This window comes from Zosterops lateralis (assembly GCF_965231275.1).
Source record: "Zosterops lateralis genome assembly, chromosome: Z".
NCBI classification, from domain to species: domain Eukaryota; kingdom Metazoa; phylum Chordata; class Aves; order Passeriformes; family Zosteropidae; genus Zosterops; species Zosterops lateralis.
The window spans coordinates 37,768,551-37,795,244 of record NC_139800.1 but is presented as its reverse complement, the minus strand read 5'-3'; the positions used below and the strand labels follow the sequence as shown (position 1 = coordinate 37,795,244).

Genomic DNA, 26,694 nt, shown 5'->3' with positions numbered 1-26,694 from the left:
CTTAGAATGCAGACACTATTCTTACTCACATGTATTGTAAGTTTACATTTTTCACAAATGCATGATGGGACACGAATCTTAGGCCTGAATCCACCACAGTCCTAGGAAAATAAATAAAACAGTTAGAATGTTTCATTTAAAATATAATGGACAGTGTAATTATAATAATGATTATAATAAGAATTTGGATGAAATCCCTACAAGGCTCAGCTGCAAGATTTACAACTTTGCTCAGTAACACAAAAAGTTATGCGTACAGTTTGATAAGGTCTCTACATGCTTCTATAAAAGAAATACAGAAAAAATAGCTATATAAAATGTATCCCATACTCACAGATTTTTAAGTCCGACATAAAAGCCAACCTCATTGTCATTGATACTTTCCAAATTTGGCTGGTTTGCAATGTAACTGTTGAAAAGGCAAAACAGAAAGAAGTATGTTAGTGGATCCTTCCATGACTGTTCAGAAATTGTGCACTGGTGTATGGAAGTCAATTAGTTCTAAGTCCTAATTAGGCCAGCTGCAGAGCAAAAGTGCCCCTTAAAATCTTCCTCATCATTTAAATGATACTTTGTAGGACAGGGGAGCAGTTCATTTTTACACAGGAGAAATGAAGAAAGCAAGTCAACCTGAAGGCCAAATAAAGCTGTATTACAATGTCACCACTCTCCAAGACACATGTCCTTACCTCACGGGTTTGACAACAACCAAGGAGACAAGTTTAAAGGTAGTATTGGAGTTACAGCCACTTAGAATGAGAGACAATCATACTTCCCTAATCTCTTCCCTCATGTTGTTAACTTAGTCACTTCTTACACTTATTTTTCCTCTTGACACAAAGTAATTTCAGTTCTTTTCTTTTTACAAGGTGTGGCAAAGGGAAAACAGAAAAAAGAGATATTGTATTTCATAATGTTATACACACAAGCAGAAATCAAGAGAAGAGAAACTGCTCTATCAGACTTAAGTACTGAGTCCACTCATATATCCTTAATACCTGCCTAAAAGGATGCTGGCATGCAAGCCAGTCCTTTGTATCATGACCATGTGAGATCTATGAATAGCCAGCGACATCCCACAGACTGGAAATTAAAACGTTCACAGCAAATGTATCTTTACTTCTTCTACACAAAGAAAAAGATTCAGACTGCAAACCATACAGTCCAGGACAGTCCAGGAAGAAGAAATCAGTGGAAACTGCAATTTTTCTGACATCGGGGGCAGAAAACTATGCCTGATTTAAGGAATGCCTTGCTAAAGAGTCCACATATTTCAAAATATAAACCCAGTCCCAGAAAATCTTAGATAGATTGTGTTTTCACAAGCATCACAAACTAACCAAAGATGCAAGTTCTCCTAAAATGAATGAGTCTTTCTTTGTTAGAAGAAAACTTCTTCACTCTAAGCATTCTTCAGAATTTATTTAAAGGGAAATCTGTGAATTAGTAAGAAGGTGTATTACTCTTCCAAAAGCAATCCATGTACCTGAGCTGGTGGTGTTAAGAGAAATTCACTGCATCTCTAACTCCCAATAGAAGCCTGGGAATCCCATAAGTTAGGTTGGGATCTCCTCCAAAGCTTGCAGTGCTCACTTGGGGGCTCTGCTCTCACCATGCACCAGGAAAAGTAAAAAGATTCCCCCAATGGCATCCACTGTCCCTTGGGAAAAAGAAGGGCTGTAAAAAGAAAACGCTTGATGCTAGATGGAGCACATTACTACAGCATCATATGACATCGACTGCTCTGCAAGACTTTTTGGAATAAGAAGTACACAGTGTACTCATTAGAAGATAAGAGTCCTTTGTTTTTCATGTTTCCTTTACTGAATACTTAAGACAGCCTGATTTACTATCTCAATATTTACAAATCTATTTTGTTTGATTGGGGTTTTTTGTGGGTTGGTAAATTTACGTATTTTGCCAAGTAGCAGTAATGAAATAGTATATAAAAATCCAGCAATTCTTTCATCTAAGAGTCCTACAAGTCAATGAACATACTTCCTTCTAAACGTGCCCTGAAGAACTCATTCTTGAAGTATCATCCATCTTCTCTGTCACTTGGACCTCATAATGCTAAAATAAAGTTATGCAAGATGTTTCAAAGATACCTTCCTCATCCTGTCCTCAGTTTTTGAACAACAGGAATCCTGTCAAGGTCAACTAGAGATAGGAAAATTACAAAAGAGCAGGAATTGAGGAAAATGGACAGTGAAACACAAAGTGTGAAAAGACTCTAACTTAAAGAAAAGAAACAGAATAGCCAGTTACACTAGCTAAAATCAGGCCATCGAAAGAAAACCCCAAACCTGATAAACATTGCAAAAATGCAGACTCATCATTTAAACACCCATAGCACCCATCCAAACCTGACATTGCAATTTTAATCACACAAACATTTAACCAGAACCACCCATTACAAGAAACTCCAGAACTTGACATAACTTACAATGTTGCACAAAAATGTTAAGACTCCATGTAAAATAGTTCAGCTCTGCTGAAGCCAATGAAGTTTCACAACTTATATCAGACAGAAATTTTAGTATGAGCACACAATCTGTATAAAAAGATTGGTATCAGTCCATCAAGGAATAGACCAAACAGCTAATATTTAGGAAGTAGTAGTATGAGTTTGTGGTATTTTCTTTTTCTTATTGCATTCCTTAGAAGAAACTCTAGGTAGGGAAGAGCAGGGCATTCTTTACTGTGAGCTGGTACTGCTTTCTCTAAGATAAATGATTTATAATTCCAGTTCTTAGCTGAAAGAACCAAAAGAAACCATTGCTTTTCCACAACCATACTAGCTGGGACCCAGAAGAACTTTTATCTAGGTGCAAATAACTCAGTAACTGCTCTGCCATACACTTGTAAAAACATTCACAGTACAGAATACAACAGTAAAGCAAAGTTCACACAGTTGGAAATCCTTGATAAAAGAATGGACAGATGTAATTTACCATAAGCAGGTCACATCCTCTTACACTTTCTTACTCAACAAGTCTGTTTAAAGTTAAGCCTTTGTAGCTATGTCATAGTAGTGAGAAAGAAAAGAGTAGAATGATGTAGCTGTACCCTATAAGGGGGAAGATGCACCTCTGTTTAATTTAGAGGGAGATCTGAAATAAAACCTCTCCCTAACTAAAGTCTATTTTTACCTTCTTCACAACTACTTTACCTTAATGTTACTTACCATCAAATATTAATACTCTAAAAGCTTTGACTTGCAGCAGGCAACACTGAGAAATGTAATTTGCCTGCCTGCCCTAAAGAATATGTACCCTCTTCTTTAACTGAACATTTTTGACTGTAGCACAAAAGAAAAACATTCTGATTCATGGCTGGCTGGTCATGTGAACAGTTTGGAAGATCCCATTGCACACCACAGCAGTCTTGCACTGCCAGAGCCTGGCTGGATAGCACCAGACAGACCACACGTATCAGTCCATAAATACAGCTGCTGCCTCTGAAACAAGCCCTTAGCTGCCTACAAAGCTTTTTGCTTGATTATACTATAGCTTTCTGCCTCTCCTCCAATGAGTAATCAGTAAACAATAATTGTCTTCAGACCTTTCATTTAATCTCACCATTGTAAACTACTGATTAATTCTAATAAAGGCATTCAGAATTACACATTGCAACCTACAACAGCATGTTCATCTTGCCACACTTCAGCAGCTACTGAATAGTGTCACACACTCACACTTCACTACTGCAACAACATTTGGGAAACAACAGCTTAAAATCCTAATCTATAAGAGTCAACTCCTCCAAGTAAAATCTCCTCTGAGAGGGTGGTCTTCACTTAAGCTCATTACAAAAGTGAAAACATACAGATTATGTTTAACATCCGTGAGGCAACTTCTGAACTGCAAAAGCATGAAGAGAAAGTGGGTTCTGATCTTCAAGGACATCTAGATTATTTAGTTCCTTGGTAATTTAAAAAAGAGATTCCATGCCAACTTTCAAATCTTTTCCTTAAGAATATAAAAGGCCAGCAGAAATATGCTTCCTAACTCACTTACTCTATTTCCTCCTGCTTAATGCATATTAAAGTATACTACTCCATCTGGAGCTGTAAGGACATGCTGGAAAAAAAACTAGCACATGCTAGTCTTAGCAACATAAATGCAAGCAAATAACACTATAGTGCAGCTCCAGAAGCACTTCTGTTGCCAAAAAACTCCCTTTATGAGAAACACATTTTCTTAACACTCCAAAAAATAAATCAATTATATGTCTAGCTCTAGTTCACACAGCTGGGAAAGAAAAAAAAAATAAAATTAATAAACACTCACTGGTGAAATGTTTCTGAACTTTGGGAGAACTTTATATTCCAAGTTGTTTTTTCAGTAAGTTTTTAGGGGACAAAAACAGCACACTTCAGACATTGGACTGTCAGTAGATGAATTACCATTTAATGACAGGTCATGTATGTCCCTAGTCTAGACTACTGTGAGAGCTATATGTTAACATCAAGAATTAAACATTGCAAACTTCCCTAGTGCCATATCTTCTTACAAACTCAAATGTCATACCAAGTTCATCAAAAGGTGGGCTAAAAATTAGAGTCATTTTCAACAACTGTGGGCTGATTCATTGTTATGTATTAACATCACGTAAAATTTGTAAACTTGATACAATACTTGATGAAACCTGGCATATTCAACTCAGTTACATTTGTAGCTCTTCTGAAACCAAGTTTAAAATTATGCTGAAGTGATATGAACTCAGTTGAAAAATGAAGCACCAAGCTACACAAGCTGCATATCAGGAATGTAAAGTTTCAGATAAATTTAGGCATCAATGCTACAATCTCTGCTCAGTCAAGAAATCTTCCTGCAAATGACCAAGCTTCCTCTAGGAAGGAAACTCCTAACAAGCAATGAGCGTGATATAGGTACCTAAACCCAGCAAGTATTCTACAGATATACAAGCTCACTCCAATTAGTTTTTCCTATTTTACTTCCTCCTACCAGTACTGTAAATTCGAGACTTAACAAGGATAACTTCAGGAAAACAGAACCTCCATTGCTAGAGCAGCATGCCATAACTCAGGAAAGATGCAGTGTGCCAAGACCATCCACGGTGGACTTACCTACGTTCAGAAATTTTATCAGTGCTTGATGCCCCCCTTGGCTGCCCGGTGTCTCCTGACAAATTCTGAGCAAGTGCTGCAGTGTTTTGTTTGGGTTTTTTTTAAACCATGAATCACTCTGTATTTTACAAAGAGTGAAAAACCGGTTGCCACTATCACAGGTTCCCTAAGGGCTTTTTCTTCACATTTAGAGTATTTAACCACAAGTCACAGAGGACTTCAGGAAATAGCTCTCCCCGTGCCAGTACAGCAGCTGTGGAGACAACAAAATTAGCTCTGGGATCTTTCTTTACAGACACAGGCATGCCTATTTTTCAGCAAAACCTGCATTACACACATCCCATACTCAGGTAACACATTGTTCAAGATAATCTGGAACTCAGCATCTCACAGGCAAAGTCAGAGACCACTTAATTTCAAGAATTCTCTGTTCTTGATGTATGGCTGTGTCAACTGCCAGGAGGCAACAGGGGCCAGACATTCTGCTCCACAACAGTACACTATTATCCAATTCATAGCACATAGCTGCCATTGCAAATTGATTCTCCATAGCCATCACCTTGAACAATTAGTGCCTGGCCACCAGTTGAAAGCAGAAGAAAATGGGAATTCAGTGGAGACACCAATCTTGTTTTGGCACTGCAGGAGCAGATCTGTGCTCGTGTTTATGGCTGCAACTGTCTGGAAAATGGGAAGTCCATAGTTTTCCAGCCAACCTTAGTTCCCACTTTACAGCATGAAGGCAAAAGTAAAAATAAATGGATATGCCTGGAATGCAAAGTTTAAAGAAGGCAGGGAAAATGAAACATAATACATCCTTGGTCTTGCTTATGCTTCTAGTTTGGCTTCAAGGTGTTTGTTTTATTCTCTTCAGATAGCAGACTACCAAATCAAGCAAACTCTCAATTTCATGCAGCTTTCCAGATTTAAGATTTATGCTTTTGAGGAGCTCCACCTGCAGAATTACTTTCCCCCAAATGCATGCAGAGCTTATTTAAGTATTTTCTCCATTTAGAGACTGGTCTTCCCCTTTGAGATCCCCAAGTTTGAACACTTGATATTGCATCAAGACATGAATTTTTTATGTTTTTCCAGGAATACAAGACAGCTAAAGATTTGTTTTTCCTTAGCAAAGATATTTTGGAAATGTCGATATTCCTTTGTATTCTCAGAAGGCCAAACAATGACCTATTTGCTTTAAAAAATATACCCTAATGTCTGACCTTATACTTATCTTCAAAACACATTTTCATCCCCTGTGTATGAAATAATCTATGCAGATTGATAGGAAGAGGCTTAAAGTCCCATACAGACCCTCTATAATATATATGCTAAGAATCACATGGTAAATTAACATACAAAAGTGTAGTGGTGCATTTTGGGTTTTACCAGTCCTCTGCATGCATCTGCTCTTTGATTTACAATGGCTTGTCCCATACCCCCATGTTAAACCCTTCTTGGTTTCCCCTGAGTGATTGTCTGGTGTCAATCACAATTATGGGTCCTGTCCATCACTTTACAGCCTTGCCGTGATGTCTGGAAGATTACAGTGAGGACGTTGAGTGATTGGCAGGTTCCCCAGTTCTTCTGACCCTTGATTTGTTGATTGGTTCTGTTGACTGTCATTTATGTTCTGAGCTACTCCCCTCACCCATTGGATTGGTTCCAAGCTGTCCCCTTCCCCTTTCCCCACCCCAATACTTAAGGTGCTGTACAGAGAGAAAAACCTGCTTTTGTGGGCTCTCTCTGGGTGTGTACAAGTCCCTCAGAGGCTTAATAAACCCCAGTTGAATTTCTCACAAGAGTCATCCCTTATTCTTCACCATTGTTGTGCTTCTGCCGAAGCAAGAACCCACAGGATCGGGGATGTATCTCAGCACTCAGAACCGTACCTTTACTGCGGCTCTGGTGCCAGGGCTGGCCAGGCAACATGGACAGGGGTCCCAAGACACACCAGACCACCACACAAAAGGAAAGTAGTAAATATGGCTTTCCATTATTCCTCAACAGAAAGCAGTCATAAGACTAATCTTTATTATTATTGTTGTTGATGATGATGTTATTATTTCCTGGCAAGGATGAAAGAGCATCTCAAAGGAATGAATAAATACAAATATATGTGACAGTTCTTTCTGCTGTAGAACCACTTAGTCTTCAGAGAGTAGTAATACAAATATATTCTTTTCAGCACTTGCATATACCATCTCTGGAGCTGTCACTGGGCTTGATGCAAATAAGAATGGAAAAATATCCATTCCACAAGAGATTTCAAACAACCATCCCTTATATGCATCTTTTTAAGTCCCTCAGTGAATCAAAACATTAAAGCTTCTTGGTTCCTGTCACAACCTTGGAATTCTCTCCATTTCAGGTGCCTGTAATCATACAGTGACTTTCTGGAAGAGATGTCTTAGGTAGCTGCACATCCTTCAGAATTAGATAGTACTTCTGACATAAAACAGTATCCCCCATAACTGTTTGTTTTCCTGTCTCTGAGTTCTGACAAGTTCAGTGTTCCTTGAGTTCATATCCATTCAACATAAGACATTCCTTCTGAAATCTCTTTTGAAGTCAGTCTTCTCCCACATATAGAATTCCCACTGTTTGACATTAATATTTATTTTGCTTTATTCAGTTTAAAATCAGTTTTTTAGAATATCAAATACTCCAATAAATCTGCTCTGGTTCATTGGATCATCAAGACATATATCAGCACCTGCTACCTACTTTACTCTCTCATTCACTGTGTGCAATGCGCTTCATGCCATGTGCAAATCAAAAGTCAGTACTTCCAAATGGTGGAGTAAAGATGGAAAACTTAAAGCCATCTATCAAAAAAATTCCATCTATATCCTATTAATACATTAAATTTGCTGAACAGTTTGACTCCTGACATCTCAAAAAATATTCCTCTTTCCATTACCAGCAAAAATTTTCTTTCTGCTTTAATTTAAGTCTTTACTGACTACATACGGTCATAACCTCTACCCCTTTTCTGTGCAATTATTACATAGAGAACTCAACAAGCAGTTATTTTTTCATTCTGCAAATAACACCATCTGCTGCCATAGTTCACAACTGGTTTTCTAGCATCCCTTCCAAGGCCTATGAAACTTCTTTGGTAGCCCTTATCACAGATCTGTGCCTTTGCCAAGACACTCTCGTCTTTTAATGAAAAACATACATGAATAGAACTTCACATGTTACTGAAACATTCCAAAAAGGTTATGGGTTGCCCTTTTCATGTTTACCTCACTCATTCTAGCACCAGAACAGGTTTCCACCTTCTGTATGTTGACACCAATCTTACCACTTAAATTTAGCCTATGTGTTTTTCAGAGAGTGTTTCAACATAATTTGTATTACCTTTCAGAGGCATTCTTCACCATTTCACATTTATGTACTCTTCACAGTTTCCTATTTCACTTCATCACATTTATTTACATTACAGTATAGTCCACTTTTCATTGTAGCTGGTCAATCTTTTGAATTCATAGCTTCTTCCATTAGCATTATTCCACTTGAGGAATCCTGTTCTTCATTTAATATAAGTAGTTTCTTGCACTTCATATATTAGCATAATGATGTGTTTATTACACTTTCTGCACAATTGTGAGAATCCAGAATATTTCTAATCCTCATGCTGACTGCCACATCGCTGCTACAGTTTTCTTTCTTGTACTTTCCATGTTCATGTACTGGGCCAGTTTGATTTTGAGAAAATTCTCTGTCACAATGGTACACTCAAACAACCATCCCATGTCTTTCAGTTTTTCTCTTTATATTTCTGTTTGTTCTGCTACGTGATATCTGCAATTCTCCTTCTAGACTGTGATCAGCTTATACTTAAAGCCTGCTCATGGTTATATTTGTTGTTATACTTTTGAAGTATAAGGAGAATGCACACTTTTGTAAGCATTTATTTTAGTTATATTATATAGTATATAGTATATAGTGTATAGTATATATATTACATATTATATATAATGTATATTATATTTCAAATGTTATATTTTATAGTATCAAGTCTTAGATCACCTTCTCTACCGTTTTGCCTTCAAACTGAACTCTTGCCCTGCATGTACCTCTTTCACAAGGTGACATCTTTAGCTAGTCTTCAACCTTCTTCACTACTTCTGAAAAGCTGCCCTCTCCTCACCACCACTACTTTCACAGCATTCTTCATCTACTTCTACAGCTTTTGTCCCTGCCACTTCTTTTGAGTAGAGTAGTACTTCTCTCATCCTCCAGCCTGTTTCTGCTTATGGCTCTCATGACTGCATCCCAGTACCAAACACACCTTTCAGCATATCTCCATCCTACACCTCCTCTGCAGCAGTGCCCCTGGCCGAAGACATAGGTGGCGAGAGTGAAATGTTCACCTGCAAATATAAGATAGATTGGTATTTTGATGATACCTCCAACGGTTGGGACTCTCACATCCTAAAATTTTACTTTAGACACTCATTGTAAAGAGCAACACTGCTACAAGTTACCATTAAAACTCCTGAGAACATGTAGAAGGTTCTCTAAAACGGGCAAAAATTCTGCATATAACCAAACCATGCAACAGAAGGAACAACTGTCCTATCTCAATGCAGACAGGAATGCCATGAAGAGGTGGGAGAAATGTTCAGAGTCGGAAAGGAAGAGTCTTTCTTCCACCCACACAAACCTCTAACGCAAGCAGTATCTATTTTCGTACCTGTGCTACCCTCATATCCCCTAAATGACATAGGCTTCAGGCAACAAGACAGTGATAGCACACAAACATGATCCAAGATTTGCAGTGACATCTATAGCAGAAGTAGTAGCCAGCATTAATATTTTCTGCTTAGGTGCTTTGATGTCACATGGATTTGTGCCAATTCAAAATGCTTGTAATGTTGTAATTTTGTTGTATTTATAAATAATGGCAAAAGCATCACCAGCCAATCAAGGGAGGTGATGGTTTTGCTTTATTCTGCACTGGCCACACCTTGAATAATGTATGCAGTTTTGGGCATCGCAGTATAAGAACAATATTAAACTATTAGAGACCATCCAGAAAACAGCAACATAGATAGTGAAGAGTCTTTAGGAGAAGCCATATGAGGAGCAGCTGAGGGCACCTGGTTGGCTCAACCCAGAGGAGACAGAGGACAGATCTTACTGAAGTAACAACTTTCTCTTGAGAGGAAGAGGAGGGGCAGGCACTGATCCCTCCTCTCTGGTGACCAGTGACAAGACCTGAGGGAATGGCCTGAAGCTGTGTCAGGGGAGGTTTAGATTGGGTGTTAGAAAAAGGGTTTTCCTCCAGAGGGTAGTTGGCCACTGGAACAGCTCCCCAGTGAAATGGTCACAGCACCAAGCCTGAAAGAGTTAAAGAGCATTAGGACAACACTCTCAGACACATGGTGTGACTCTTGGGGATGGTGCTGTGCAGGGCCAGGGGCTGGACTCAGTGATCCTTGAGAGTCCCTTCCTGTTCAGCATATTCTGTGATTCCGTGATATTCCATACTTACTACCACTCTAAACTTCAAACTCTTAAAACATATGCTTATGCACATTACATAGTTTGACCCACACAGTCAACAAAACTGCTCCAGCTGGAGGTTACAGTATACATGTTGAAAATGAAGATCGCTGCATCCATAATGTGTTCAAAAACCTATTTCTAAAACTTAGAAGAGGCAAGACTGGAGAGGAAAATAGGAGATGAATATGCAATAGACTATTTACCCACCTGATGGGTGGGAAAAAGGAAAGAAAGAAAAAAAAAAAAAAAGAAAAGACATCTTTTTATGAGGTTGAAGACCACATGAAGATTTGGAGGAAATGCTAGGCATCTGGGGTACCAGATTCAATTTCTTCCTCTCCCTAAGGAAGTATGATTCCAGTCTCTCAGAAGATACCATATTTACAAAGCCATCTGAAAGAAGACCATCTCCATCTTACCTGTTTGTGCTGTTCTCAGTTTTGCTGTAATTGAACACTCAGTGAAGCAAGAGCAGGACCCAGCTGTCTCACTACACAAATAAGCATCACAGCTTCTTAGCCAAACAGACTGTCCTGCTCTCTGACCCAAAAGCACATTTGAATATTCTATGCCAAGGAAGGCAACTCAGACATGAAGAACCAAGGCAAGCCCACATCTGTACACCATACAGGACCAGCAGTTAAGATGCTGACATGCAAGACCTCGGTTCAGACCCATGCTCTACTTCTAGCAGAGCAGCTCTTCACATGCATTCTGAAGTGGTTCACCTAGGACCTCAGAATCAGTTTAATTCACAGGATGACCCTGCTGGCTAAAAGAAAGGTCCTGCTTCTGTCCCTCACCCCGGTGAACTAAGTCCCCAGTGTTTTCATAATATTCAGTGGAGATGGAAGGGGATGACTGCATGGGATAATTTTCAGTGGGAACCTAATTTAGCCTCCTGAATCACTTTCTAGAAGAAGCACACTCTCCATTGTGGAGAGTAGCCAGTTGAATTAAGTGCCTTCGCTACACAGTTAGTAGGCAGCTGCCAGATTTTAAATGCCAAAGCCTGAGACAATCCTAGACAATCATTAGTAGGTCCAGCGCAAGACACCCAGAGCACATGCTGTGGAAAGGTCTCCCAGTCCATGCCCAGTAAGTCTGGCATGCCCAGTATGTGCACATGATCTATCCACATATGCTTGCTGTGCCATCTGGCATTCAGAAATCCAGACGGTTGTTGCAAAAGAATGAGAAGTCACACCCTATGCACTCTTCACATGCATCTAATTGTGCAATGTGGGGTAGCCGTGCTCCACAAGATACCTGCTGAACACAGCTTTACTTAGTTTTACAGGCATGCTTAGGAAATTAAAAAGGTAAAACAAATTTCATTTGCATCTAAAACTGGAAGATTTCTTTTGGCTCACCTCTCAAAACAAGAGGAAAAATAGCTTACTTTCCCAGCTTCAGCTGGGAAAGATCTGTTCAACAGCTCTGTGGACACATCCTTCCATAAGGAGCCTAGAAGTGTTGCCATTTCACTGTCGTCTGTTTCAGCAATAGATTACTTAACCTTGATTAATGCATTACCTTTCTTTTATTTGTACATCAGATGACTGTATACAATGAACCATATATCCTCTATGAATCCATAGCAGGAGCTGCAACTTTTTTTCCATGAGGAGGTTCATTCCAAAGCAACATTATCTAAAATATTGTAAAAGGTTCCTTCCTGAAATACTCCATCTTAGCTTCCACTTACTTCAACGTATTTAATATTCATACAGAATGGAAACATGAAAGGCAAAAATACCTGCAAGTCCAAAAACACATCAAGTAATTGAGCAACAACCCCCATTTCTTCCAAACTTTAAAAATGGCAGAAAAATGCCTGAATCAAGGATCCTTTCATCCTTCACATATGTACTCTAAACTATGCTGACGAAACACTAACTCCATTCACTTTTGTCACTGACTTTACATAGGCCAGAATCCCAGCCTCAGCTTTCTCGAGGAAAAAAAAAGGCATCTAACTACCTTGCAAGATCAGGACTAATTTGCTTTAGCAAAGTAAATTTCAAGTTACACCACTCAAAGATTACAATCTCTCAAAGTGACTCCGAAAATACCTTGAACAACTTTGGCCTCCTTCCTTCCATTTTCTCTTACTTCTGAAGGAAAAAAAAAATCTTATTACTTCAGGCTTTGTCTAGGAAAAAAAAAGAATATTAACCTGAAGCCTGATCTCCAAGAATTTATCCTAACAATGAAAACACAACACAGAAACATATATGCCTGAATTGGTATTAAAAATATTTAAGTTTCAGCTATAGCTTCTGTCAATGATCAAGACTCAATGCAGGTAATTTTCTTACAAGAAAGTAATAAAAAATAAATGCAGAGTTTCCATGGTGTGGCTCCTTTCCAGTAAATCCACTACAATTGTGCAAGGTGATCATGAGATGGTTGTGGAGTTCAGCACCTTGCACAGAGGAAGCAGGGCAGCAAGTGAGATTGAAATCCAGAATTTCAGGAGAGATAACTTTAGCCTCTTCAAGGATCTTCTTGGAAGAATCCCATGGGAACAGGCCCTGCAGAGGAGAGGGGTCCAAGAGAGATGGTCAATAAATATTCAAGCATCACTTCCTCCAGGCTCAAGACCAGTGCATCCCGATGAGTAAGAAATGGAGCAAAGAGGGCAAGACAGCTGCACAGATGAGCAAAAAACTCCTGTCAAAAGTGAAGCACAAGCAGGAGATACACAGAAAGTGAAAGCAGCAACAGGACACTTGGACAACAAATAAAAAGATGCTGTCCTGATTCACAAGTGCTGAGGGAGCTGTCAGACACCACAGCTGGGGTGCTTGCAGTTGTCTTGGAACCATCATGGCAATCAGGAGAGGTGTCTTAGGACTGGAAGAAAGAAAATGTCACCCCAGTCTTCAAAATGGGCAAGAAGGAGGACCTAGAGAACTACTGGCCAGCCAGCCCCACCTTGCTCCCTGGAAAGATGATGGAGTGCCTCATTCTGTAGGCTGTCTTTATCCACATGGATGCCAAGAAGATGATCAGAATTAGTCAGCATGGATTCAGCAAAGGTGAATCATACTTGGCCAACCTAGATGGATGAGAGGAAAGCAGTGATTATTTTCTCCTTTGACTTCAGCAAGGCTTTAGATCCTGTCTCACAGGTTATCCTCATAGGCAAGTTCAAGAAGCACAAACTAAACAAGTGGATTGAGAGCTGGTTGAATGACAGATCCCAAATAGCTGCAACCAGTGGCACAAGGTCCAGTTGGAAGCTCATCCCAAATGGTGTCCCCCAAGGGTCAATACTAGGCCCAATGCTGTTTAATTTGTTCAGCAGTGGCTGAGATAGAGACAGAAGCCTCCTCAGCAAGTCCCTAATAACACAAGGTTGAGAGCAGTGGCCAATACCCCAGAGTGCAACCTTGAAAGGATGGAGAGATGGGCAGAGAAGAACTGCCTGATATTCAGCAAAGGCAAAAGCAGGGTCCTGCACTGTGGAGAAATAACCCTAGGCAGCAGCACAGGCTGGGGGCTGATCTGCTGGGAAGCAGCTCTGTGGAGAAGGACCTGGGGGTCCTGGTGGATGACAGGCTGTCCACGAGCCAGCAGTGTGTCCTGGTGGCCAAGAAGGCCAATGGTGTCGTGGGCTACATCAGGAAGAAAACTGCCAGCAGGACAAGGAGGGTGATCCTGTCCTTCTACTCAGCCCAGGTGAGGCACATCTGGAGTGCTGTGTCTAATTCTGGCTCCTCAAAACAAGAGCAGCATGAATCTCTTGGGAGAGACCAGCAGAAGGCTATGAAGATGATAAGGGACTGAAGCATCTCCTACACAGAGAAAGGTGGAGGAAGCTGGGCCTGTTCATCCTTGAGAAGAGATTCCTCAGAGGTGATCTTGATGTACAGAAGCATCTGAAAGAACGATGTCAACAGGACAGAACCAGGCTCTCCTTGGTGGTGCTGAGGAATGGGACGAAGGCGGTGGGCAGAAACTGATGCACAGCAAGGTCCACCTGAACATGACGAAGAACTTCTTTACTGTGCAGGTCACCAGGCTCAAGAACAGATTGCCTGGAGAGATTGTGGAGTCTCCGTCACTGGAGAAAGTCAAGAACCGTGCCACGTGCTCTAGTAGACCCTTCTTGAGCAGGGAGGTTGGACCAGATAATCCTACCAGTGGTCCCTTTCAACCTGACCCATTCTGTGATCCCGTGACACTGTAATAAAATATTTAATAGTAGCTATGTAAAAACATAAAATGTCCATATGTGTATTTCAGGACAGTAGTTTGTTTTGCCTTTTGTAGTTTCTGAAAATAGAGGTTCACAATCAACCACGAATTAAGATGCATCCCAATTATATATGATTATATATAATTTAACAGCAGTGATGTACTACATACATCTGGATGAAGAGATCTTCATAAACATAACAGCATCCTGTATAAAAGCATATTCACAACCCAAGCAGTAGAAGGTTTCAAACCTCTATGGATTTATCTCTCCATTTGAAATGCATGCAAAATCAGTGAATTTATACAATCTGCTTTGCTTTTTAAAGGACAGTTTTTAAAGAGCAGTTTTTCAGAGGTAACAAGCTAAATATACATCTGACATCAATAACACACAGAAGCAGTTTTAGAGTTCTTTGCTCCATTACCTACTACATTTGCCCTGCTCAGGCAAGGATATCTGGATGACCACCTTAAGGGCCATACCCTTAGACATTTGTGTAGTGACAGATGACAAACATGGGAGAAAGAGAACTGCAATCCAAAAAAAACCCCAAACCAACAGCACCCAACAACAAAAAAAAACAAAAAAAACAAACAAACAAACAAAAAAAAACCCCAACAACAACAACAACAAAAACCCCAACAACAACAAAAACAATGACAACAAAAAAACCAACAACAACAAAAAGAGAGATTTTTACTTTAAAATGAAAATCAAAATGGAGAAATCAGGCCCATGTTCAGTTACGTAAATTTTTTTGCTCTACAGTGATTAAGGATCCACAATATTGCTAAGCTACTTTCTCTGTTACACTTGTCAGCATAAAAATAATGGAGAAAAAATAGAACCTGAGAAATCTGGAAAATGCCATCCTAAAGATATCACAAGCTGCACTGCCAAGCCCTTTTTTCTCATTAGTATGGAAAAAAAATGGAAGTTTCTTGAAAAAATGTGTTCAAGACCAAATCTTTCATTTCAGTATATACACCCCAAACCCCTCTCAAAACTCTTGACTGACCAAAGATATTGAGGAAGAGACAGCGTTCCTGCCACCCTGCTCAACACTGAGTGCCTCCTGAAGGATGATGATCTCTCTCAGCCTCATGAGCTGTTTTGTCTCTGCCTGATTGAGACAGCCTCAGTGGAAACCCTCAGGTGCCCCATCAGTCCTCACAAACCAGAAGGGCAACATCTAGAACAAGACATACAAAAGGTTCCCTGGGAGCAAAAAAAAAGAACACATACAAAATTCAATGCTTTTTGATCCTGGAGTATTTTTAGAGCCTAGAAATTACAAAACTGATTTTCACAGTGCTTACTTTTAATTCACCTTAACCAATTACCCAGATCTTTAAAGGATTTTTTTTTTAAAGGACAGATTCCTAAAGGAAGCTATTACATCACCACTGTCCAAAACGCTTTTAATAATTTGTAGCCTGGTGCCTCATGCCATTTTATTATACAATTCCAAGTCACCAGAAATAACTTCTCAATCCAGAGAAGTCATGCAATGATGTAAAGAAAGAAATTGCTTTGAGGAGGAAGGGGCTAGAGGCTGGGGAGTACCTTGTAGACAATTTTATATGACATTAAATCTACAACAGTTCCAAAATCTAGAATAAAAAAAGACTCAAAATACCAACAGCTCTGAGCTTCAATGAATTTAAACATGCTCTCTTTTTTAGCACAAGCTCACATGACTTGTTAAATAATTTACTCTACTTATCCTGTCTTACTTATTAACCATTCTAGAGTGCTTTATATAACTGCATTAGAAATTTATTTTGTGGTTTTGAAATGTACGCAATACACAATCACCTCTCTTTTAATAGGCAAGAGCTTGAAAGTCACCTACTATTTTGTTGGCAAGTAGTTCTTCCTGAAAAACACCAATTAATTTCAAACCTCATTCACCAGAATAATCATAAGTAAACATATTAATGACTTGATAGCAGAACTGTGAAGCTAGGCCAGGAATATACTTGTACTGCAAGATGACACTTTTAAATCAAAGTCTTTGAAGAGTCATGTACACTGAGATACAACAGTCATACATTTCTCTTAATAAGAGAATATTACACTGGTCCCTTTACAAGAAGTCCTGACCACTCTAAAAATTTCTCTATTACTATCCTATTAATATTTTTGCATGAGTGATCTTGGCAAGGCCTACTTATTTGCCATTGTGTCTACAATGCATGGGTTTTACAAAACTGATAAAGTAATTTTGCTTTTGTCACTCTTGGTCCTTGGCTTTTAATGTATCAATGACTGATACCATTTATCCTAATGTAGGATCTCACTCTGGAGTTCAATTTATCTCCAATAATACCAAAGTGACCGAACAATTATTACAAGTACAGTCTAATAGATAAGGATAAGCACCTTGCTTTCCAGATAAAGACCAGCCCACATCATCATGTTAACCAATTGGGCAAATCTAAAATCTGTCTTATTTACTGTAGTAGAAAACTATGCAAAAACAGCCAGGAAGGGAAGGAGTGAGAGTGATGACTAAGAAAGCACCAGGCATAAATACTCTTCTGCCCTCCCACACCAAGTTTCAGCAGCTGGCCTTCATAGGGCTGATGCAGAAGTACCCTCTCTACAGATTTGGATGCTGGATCCGAGCAGGAATCAAGAAATAGCTGGACTGGGACAACTGCTTAAAAACTCTAAAGCACAATCCACCTGTGAACCAAAGCAGAGGTGAAGCACCAAGGTGTTAGGTGGTGGAGGCTGCCAGATACAATGGTACCTCATATCTGTTATTCCTGCTACACCACACCATCCTTTTCTGTCTCTTAAAGCCAAGTGGAAAACCCTGGCTGCCCACTCACATCCTGCCTGCTCAGTGCCATCCACCTGGCCCACAGCCAATCCTCTGCACCACCGTGGGCTTCACATACACACCCTGACCATGCAGTTATCCCAGTGCTCCCAGTGCCTGTGGCTGAGGTAAGGAACTGAACTCAGGACCCATGCCCCAGTAGCTGTGGATGTTTTGCCTAGGACTGCAGGATCCACTTCTGTCAAGATCAGGACATAACCAACGAGCAAAAGACTGATTTCAGTAGATACTCAGGAAATATATGCAAATAAATTCTTCAAATTAATTGTCTTATACTTTTCACATGTCATTTATACCAAGAGTAATTCCACCAGAGACCAATGGAATGCATCTGCAGAGAACATAAAAGAAGAACCAGGCCTGAAGCTACACGAGTGAAATGTAACACTCCAGTTTCTCAAACCTGTTTTTAGCTAGAATTAGGCAAGATCTGTGGTGTTAAAAACAGTTTGACAATCTGTACCTACTGTACTAAAACTGCTGCTGTATGTACTTGAGTGTTTACTGAGCTCACACAATGAAATAACCTGACAGCTACTGCAGTTCAATTTTTTAAATTAGTCTATAAACTAATTAAAGGGTCCCTGTGTTTTATGTTAAAAGCACACATGAAAAGACCATCTTAAATACATGCAACAGCATCTCCTGAGAAATCCATGACTCAAAATTATTTTTCGATCATCAAACACAACAATGCGCAATGTCACAGAATGATACAGTAAAAACAGAAAAGAACTGTAAAGACAATGATGATCAAAAACACAGAAAAATTAAACCCAAAGGTATCAATGCAAAATGACTAGACATGTTTTAAGTTGATCACAGAATAAAACATATTTACAATATGTGTTTTCTGTTCTGGCCTTTCAAACCAGAAATTAAATTCTAGAGGGAAATTGCTCTGTTAGTTCTAAACAGAATGCACTGGATAAAAATGCTTCCACGGCCTATAAAAATGATCACAGATGCATAGCTCAAAGTATTTTTTTTAATTTAAGCAATCTACAGAATATTACACAAACATCTGAATCAATAACAGTTATAACCCAGAAAGACCATTTCTTTAGCACAGGTCCTAAAAAATCTCAGAAAGGTTGGCCATACACGAATAGTAGAAATTAATGCCTCCAGCTTTTCCCTCAAGCACATGCAGAGAAATGCAGCAAATTGACTTCAACAAACTGCAGGAATGTAGCCCAAAGGCTAGAATTTAATCTAAACTCACACTGTATTTCAGAGTACTTTTTAATTTCTTCTAAAAGACACTGAAAAACAGTAGAATGATGGAGAATACAAACAGTGAGAAATCTGTATAGATTTGCGGCAAATATGGTGGTATCTTTTACATTAAATGCCATAGAAAGCAATTCAAAAACGGGGATAATGAAACATGAACAAAACAGCTTGAGGTTTTTTTCCAAGATCTATCATCAACACATCCAGTATCCAAAATTTGTAGCTCTGCAAGAGGTTTTCTTAGGCAATAAAATACTGTGGTGCTCTTAGCTGTGAAATGATGCCGGATTTACCACAAAAAGCTACAGAACTCCCTCACCAAATACGTCTTTGAAGCCAGCAAGAATGGAAGCACCACATCAGAGGGAATGCGGGGGAAAAAAAAAACTTTTTTATTAGGGTTTTCTAATCCCCTCCCAATTGCTGACAAGCAGCACTATGTTGATTCCTCTGCAGGTTTTGTGTTTTTTCCTTCCACCCACCTTTACTGAGAAGGTCAAAGCAGGTTCGCATTCCTATGGTTAGGGTATGAAAGGCAGTTTGCTGTCACTTTCTGCCGCATCTCTTCCTTTAGGCTTTTTTGGGGTGGGTTGATTTTTTTGTGTCTTTTTTGTTTTCGTGATTTTTTGTGGTGTTTGGGGTTTTTTTTGTTTTTTGGGGGTTTTTTTGGTCCTTTTTTTTTTTTTTTTTTTGGGGGGGGGGGGGGGGAGTGTTTTTTATTTTTTGTACGAAAATAAAACGGGAGAAATCTGGGGCGAAGGGGAAGCCACCCACCGAAACTCTCGGTTCGCAGCGATAAACGGAAGGAACGAAATTAAAAAACAAAACAAAACAAACCCCGAAACAAACAAACAAAACAAAAAACCCCAAAACAACCCCTCCGCTTCATACCTGCTGCCGCCGCAGAGGTGCAGGCTAAGCGGTGCGCACCCCCCGGCAGCAGCTGGCAGGGGTCGGAGGCGAAGCTCCAGCCCCGTCCCGCTCCCCGGCTGCCCCCGGGGTCCCGCTGCGGCCGGCGCCGACCCCCGCCCCGGTCCCCGCGACCCGCATCGCCAACAATTGGGATTCACGATCTAAACGGGCTGCCAGCGGCATCTCCGGTGAGCCGCGTTCAAATAAAATCACACGGGGCTTTTCGGCTCCAAGCCGCCGCATCTGCCCGCGGATCGGGAGCCTCCAGGCGCGGCTCCGCTCCCGCCGCCCCCGCCCGCTCCGGCCCGTCGCCCCCGCGTCCGGTCCCGGGCCGTACTCACATCTCGGTAACATTGTCGCTCTCGGCGCTCCTCTGCGGCACGGGGAAGGAGGCGATGCCCGGCGACGATCCCGTGCACCAGATCCGCCAGGAGCTGCAGCCGCAGGACGCGGGGCAGCCCAGCGCGCCCGGCCAGCAGCCCAGCACCAGGCAGCACAAGCCCCACAGCCGCGCCAGGCCGGGCCCCGGCCTCCGCCGCCAGGACACCATGCTCACTCCAGCACTGCCCCGACGGCCTCCTCCTGCTCCCGACGCCGCCGCCGCCGCCGCCGGGGCGCACGGGCGGAGGGTGCGCAGCTCCCGGCACCCCGCGGCCGGGCTCACATGGGCGCGGGGCGGCGCTGACGGCCGCGGGCGCTGCGCGGGGCGGCGGGGCCGGAGCCGGGCGCCGCGGCGGACGGGGGCGAGCGGGGCCTCCGGAGCGGCGCGGCACCTGCCCCTGGCCCCGCGGGCGGACGGGCGGGCGGACGGCGGCACCGCCTGTCCCCGCGGCCGCCGCCGATGATGCTGCAAAACGCGCGGGGCGGCGGGGGCAGGTGGCGGGGGCTGCGCTCCTCTCTGCGGGGGCTCGGGCGGCCGCTGCCCCGCCGGAGGGACGGCGAGCGGGGGGCGAGGGAGGCGCGGCGGCGGCGGGGCTCGGAGCTCCGCGCTCGCCCCTTTACGCACCGTCTCCTCCTCCCTCCAGCTGATAATAAAGCAGCTCCGGCTCCTGCTCCAGCCCAAGACGGGGAGCTGCCGGCAAAGTGACGTGGGGCTGACGCAGAGAGGGGCAGAAACTCCACAAAATAAGGCTGAAAAAAAAAAAAAAAAGAAAAAGAAAAAAAAAACAACAAGGGAGGGAGGAGGGGGGAGCGGGGGAAAGGGAGGGTGGCGAAGAGCAGATACCAATAGGCAGCTCGCACTTGAGCTTTCAGCCTCGCACGTACATGTACATGTACACACTCATACGAGCGTTCCGCACCCCGCGGAATGGGCAGCGCGCCGCCGCCCGTGCGGGCTGTGTGCCCCGCCGGGAGGATGGAGGCACCGTGCCGAGAGGCACCTGGCACGACCGCCAGCGCGGGAGCTCGCCATCGGGAGATAAACGGAGATGGTGCGAGAACCCCGGGAGACGCCGGATGAGCGACCCTAAACCGCCTTGTTTTCCCCTTGACAGCTCCGCGGTCGGGGCCGCTTTTCATTTTTCTTCCCCCACCCCCGGTTGCGGGTTTCCGCAGCGCTGCCGGCGCACCGGATCCCGCCGCAGTGGCCCGCGCTGAGCGCTCCGCAGGCGCCACCGCGCGTCCCGCCGCCGCCCTGCACCGCGGCCCGGCCCGGGGAGCCCGCCAGCCCCGGCCGCCACCCAGACCCGCGCCGGGGGGCACGGCACACGGCGCATCGCAAGAAGAAGTTATCATTCCCGTACATCGAGGCTGAGGCAAGTCTCAATGACATAGGTGTCTCGTGAATTCGCAGGTGCAAGGAGCAGCTGATCAGAGATGCTCTTCCCTTGCCGTTTCTGAGATTCTGTGCTTCTGTCCTGGCACATGACAGGTAGTCCTTCATCTGTGACGACAGGTTCTTCACTTACCACCTTACCATTAAGTATAAAGGTGTTGATTGTCCTTTCTCACCTAATTACTCAGGCTGAGTATTTTGAATTTACTAAATCAGGGCAAATTAAAGAAAAAAAAAATTACAGAATATCTGATACAAAGGTACAGAATGAACAGTTAATACAGTGTTAAAAGGTGCTCGGAAATCAATTTGACATGACACTTAGTAACTGAAAACACGCTCCATTCTATTTGCATCTGCTCAGGCTATCAGGAGAATACACATCTTACCAGGTAGCTTTGTAGGCCTGGCATGGGTTGATTTTGCTTTAGAAGAACATCCTACTAAGAAAGTCATAGCCCTACCTAGCTGAAACACAGTATCCACAAGTAATATTCCTCCCCATAAAACAACAAATGCAGACTGTACAAAAGGACATAATCAAAAGTATTGTCAGTCATGATATTTTTAAACCAAAGTTGTTAAAGTAAATTTGTTGTGTAGATACTCAGAATATACTGCCTCTCTATGAAGTTCAGCACTGTGTCCTTTCTAAATAAAACACAAGGAAGATGAAGAGAGTCCAAATGAATAACAAAGCAAATGATACTGTGTAAAAAATGGGAGGACCTTTTGTCTACACCTAATATAATTTTTTGAAAGGCACTAATAAATTTAAAGTATTTCTCTAAAAATACTTACAGAAGAATAGCAAGTAACATTAAAATGTTATCCAGCAATTTTCTAGAAGCAAAAGTTGGTGATTTTTAAAGCATTTGGAGGAAAGAGAGGCAGAAGAAATAATAGCATAAATTGTATTATGATTCAAATTAGAAAATACCTTGATAAAGAGCCTTAATGCAAGACAAAGTAAAATTTTGAAACCTGTAAGTGGCTGCAACACTTGTGTTACTGGTCTCCAGCCAAGTGTGCTTACAGCTTTGGAAAATATGCTTTATTTCCCCTCTCTTTCCTGAGGAACACAAAGACATCACCTCTTTAGAGCAATAAGTACCCATTTTAACTGGCCTAATGATTTTATGAAAACAAGGTCACATTTGTCTAATCATATAGACATATACTGAACATTATTCTTTCAAAGACATCTCTGTTTTCTATGAATTTGAAACTGAGGAGTTGTGAAAGAAGTTTTAGATAAAACCATGCAGTTGGATCAAATTTGCTAATTAGATAATTCAGTAGTGTTGAAAGAGTAAAGTTCTGTAGGCCAGATGATACATTCATGAGTCTGCAGGTCAGTGTTAAATAAAGTTAGAGGCATAACTTTTCCAAGGCATTCCCCTTGGAAAAGGGTATTATCAGCTACTGTGGCAAACATCAGTTTATATTTGCTGCAATTCAGAAGATTTCTCATAGGAGTGTTGCTGAACTGTACAATAATCTTGTCTTAGAAGGTTTGAGACCCATAGAATTCTGCATGACAATGCTAAAAATTACCAGGTGTGAAAATATGATGGTAAAATTAATCAAGTACTGTTAAAAATCTATTTTCCCCCTAAAATTAGTGTTTTACCAAAATTGACTGGGGCAAGAATGTGGGAAGAAACAAACTGAAAGTGTTAGATTTTCAGGCCACCAAAGTTGCCAATATGAAAGTTATGGAATGCTCCATCAAAAATACCATTGCTGGCTTAGTGGGGGAAACAGCAACTCCTTCTACAGGCACAGCTCCTGCTTTGAGTCTTTAAATTCTAGGATTACTGAAGGGTAGCTGTACAAAGAAATTCTGTGACTTCGTGACTTCATTTCTATATAGGTAAGTTTTATTTCTGTTTTCTGTGCATTTTTTTCTCATAGATTCAAGAAAATAGAAAAGAACTTAAAATACCCAAATACTTCCTATTAATCAGTACTTAAGGAAGAGACACAATATGAATCAGTATTTAAGGAACAGTTAGAAGCAACTAAACCTCTAGATACAAGTAGTTTTCTGATAATGCTCAAGAGCAAACATCATCCTGAAGGTGGTAAAACTATAGCAAAGACCTGAAAATATTACAAAGCTATAGAGTGTGATCAGAGGGCTAGAAAATATGAATTGAGTCAAGATTGAAAGAACTCACTTTCTTCAGTTCATGAAAGTCTGATAGGAAGTTCAATAACACCCCTGAAATATGTAACAAGGACAGTAATATTTTTTCCTTGTCTATAGGATAGGACAAGGATAATACACTGGATTTACGACGAGGCAGATTCATGTTTGACATTATGAAAAATTTTGAAAAGGACAGTTAAGCACAGCAAATAGATCACTTCAGAGAACACTCAAATCTTGAGTAACAGAGCTTTTTTTCTAAGAGCTGGTGAGGTAAACCTCTTCTGAGCTGGTAAAGAGATTTGCCTTAGTAGGTGAAAGCAAATCAACAACTTCCCAGAAATTCTGTTCCTTTGCAATATTTATTTCTTTGCCCATTTTTATTTTACTGGCATAGATAAAGCTATAGGAGAATATTCATCTGAATATATTATAAGGAAAATCTGAAGATGCAGAAAAACTCAGTGTTTGCTTGAAATTACTGTTCTAAAGTTGAGTGTTTGATAACTTCAAAAGTTTTGAAACTTTAACTCATACACCATGCATAAAGAATGTGTCACAGCATTGGAATTATAGTAAATATCTGTAAAGATTGAAACATGTATTTCTGGAAAAGAGGTAGGAGCTGAAAACTCAAAGACTCCTTTTGAGAGTACTGTTATTTAGGTGGAGGAATAAGAAATTATACCACAGAGTCTGGGAACAGGTAAAGGCCACATGATTTGTATGTGTGCTATGGTATCCTATCCCATCCAAAGGAGTGTGTACAGAAAGATCACACTTACCAAAACTGTGCTGAAATAAACTGCTTAAGTTTTGCTTACAGTTTGGGAATTTTTAGCTCTTGCAAGAGGGAGAGGTTGAACATTTCATGGAACTTCATGATCTTATCAGAAACATTTTGTTTTCCAGCGAAATATCCCAATTCCCATGAAACTTTTCACATGAAGGTTCTTGCATTCAAGCTAGAACTGTGGTCATAGATACATGTCTGTACCATGACTCAGAGCAAGCCTGTGAACTGAAGTCAACAGCATCTTTTGGGCTGACTGAGGTGTTCCTGCTTCTCTTATATGAGATCCCACACCTTTTCCCTAAATGACAAAATTTGGCTTCCATACAACACTCTTTTGAATATTCTCCAAACACGAGGCACTCTCCTGGTGTTTTAGCCTACATTTTATTCTTTCCAGTGTTCCACCTATTTGTAGATTTATCTATCTAATTTATCCTGGCTGATTTTGCATTCCTAATAATGGAAACCTTATCACTTTGAAGCACTGCTCTTCCTTTATTGGCTTTAAAGTGAAGCTGAATCCTGCCACCTTGTGCTCAAGAAAACTAGCACATCTTTTTATTTTGGGCAGGAGAGAAAAAAGAGGAAAGAGGAAGGAAAAGTTTATTAACTACCATGGTTTTATTAAACAAGGAATGAATTGAAGATCTGAAGATTTAATTGGTTGGGGCCAGTTCGATATTGCCTGAGATGTCTACCTGAGTTCTCAAAAGGACAGTCAGTCTCCTAGAGACATGTTCACACCATGGACAGCCCATTTTCATATCCCCACAGGGTTTTGAAACTGTGGCCTCCCCCATGACCTGATGCAGAAAAGACACTTAACCAGCCTCTCATCCCATAAGCTCTGTCTGTTTGATGGCTCAAGGTATGAATCACAGGGTTTTGGTTGCACTTGGTCACATTTGCTATGAGACCAGCACTGCTTTCTTTTCATCAACTAGAAATCACATCACAGACTGGAGGGAAAGACCCTTCTCATTCATAAAAAAGTAAGAGTATTTTTTGAGGGGGTGGTAAAAACAATGCTTGTAAGGAGCAATGGATATCCCTTTTGTGATGAAGCCCAAGTCAGCATTCTTTTTTCTGTCTGATAGGATTCCACAAGTGCCTTTCTGGTAATGTATGAATGCAAACATCATCCTGAAGGTGGTAGAGCTGGAACAGACTTGGAAAGGTATCTTCCTCCACCACATGCTTAATTGCATCTCCCCTCCTCCTCACCCTGCCTTCTCATGTTCACCCCCTCCCCATATTGAGACGGTGAGCTCCTATCTCAGCATCAGTCTTATCCACCACTCTTGTGAGTCTTTGTGTAGCCAGACAAACAGAAGAGCTTGTTAATTCTGCAGCTATCCACTTACCACTTTCTGGAGGCCTGGCAGCAAACATAAATGTTGTGCTTACCTGTAAGACTTCAGCAACAGACATCCCAAAGAAACTGATCAACACTAATGTTCTCTTTTGCTGAGTTATTTCCAAACAGTGTTTGTTCAGGTTAAGTTTGTATCAATTGCACAGATTTTCTCAGTTCATTGAAGTAGTTTCTTCTTCAGATAATTCAGCTGACTCTCTATATGTCTCTTTGCACATTCATATTTTGTTATGTAAGTCATGCTTGTTTTTCCGATTACAAGGATTCAACAGGTGGATAATGGCAACATAATAAAAATCTGACAGCCAGTTGTCAGTCTCCCCATCTGAAAACTGCAAAAACTGTTAGGATTTTTTGGGCCATGTTGAGCCCAAATCTGAATCTTTCTTTAGAGTATTCAGAGCCATCAGATAAAGGGAAAAAAAAAAAAAAAAAAAAAGACAAAGAAGGACTCCCCAAAACCCAGTCTCCAATACACTAATTAAAAAGATCCAAAATAATCTGAAAACTTAGCTATTGAAACATTGCAAGCTAGCTTCATTTGGCACAAGTTACTGAGTTACTGCTGCTCTCATAATTTACATTCACATGGGGTACATAATACTGTGCACTGCTTGTGGTTATGATTTTTGGCTTGTGGTTATGATTTTTCACATCCTTCTAGGCCACAGGAAATACAGGGACCTGAAGAAAGCAGGTCAAGATAGATCTATTGCTCAAGATAGATATAATTTAGTTTTTGATGCAGATATGCTTATCATGGCTGTGCT

At 41.2% G+C, this 26,694-nt stretch overlaps 1 protein-coding gene across 1 annotated transcript in view; it reads right to left on the bottom strand.

Moving 5' to 3' along the window:
- Window positions 1-20,371, bottom strand: part of NTRK2 (neurotrophic receptor tyrosine kinase 2) — a gene marked incomplete at its 5' end in the record, with an annotated part of 205,074 nt that extends 184,703 nt beyond the window's left edge. Inside the window, 3 exons of the mRNA XM_083884010.1 lie at window positions 30-101; window positions 335-409; window positions 20,163-20,371. Coding sequence (XP_083740136.1) covers window positions 30-101; window positions 335-409; window positions 20,163-20,371 — 356 coding nt within the window. The remainder of the gene's footprint in view (window positions 1-29; window positions 102-334; window positions 410-20,162) is intronic.
- Between the last annotated feature and the right edge of the window lie 6,323 nt (window positions 20,372-26,694).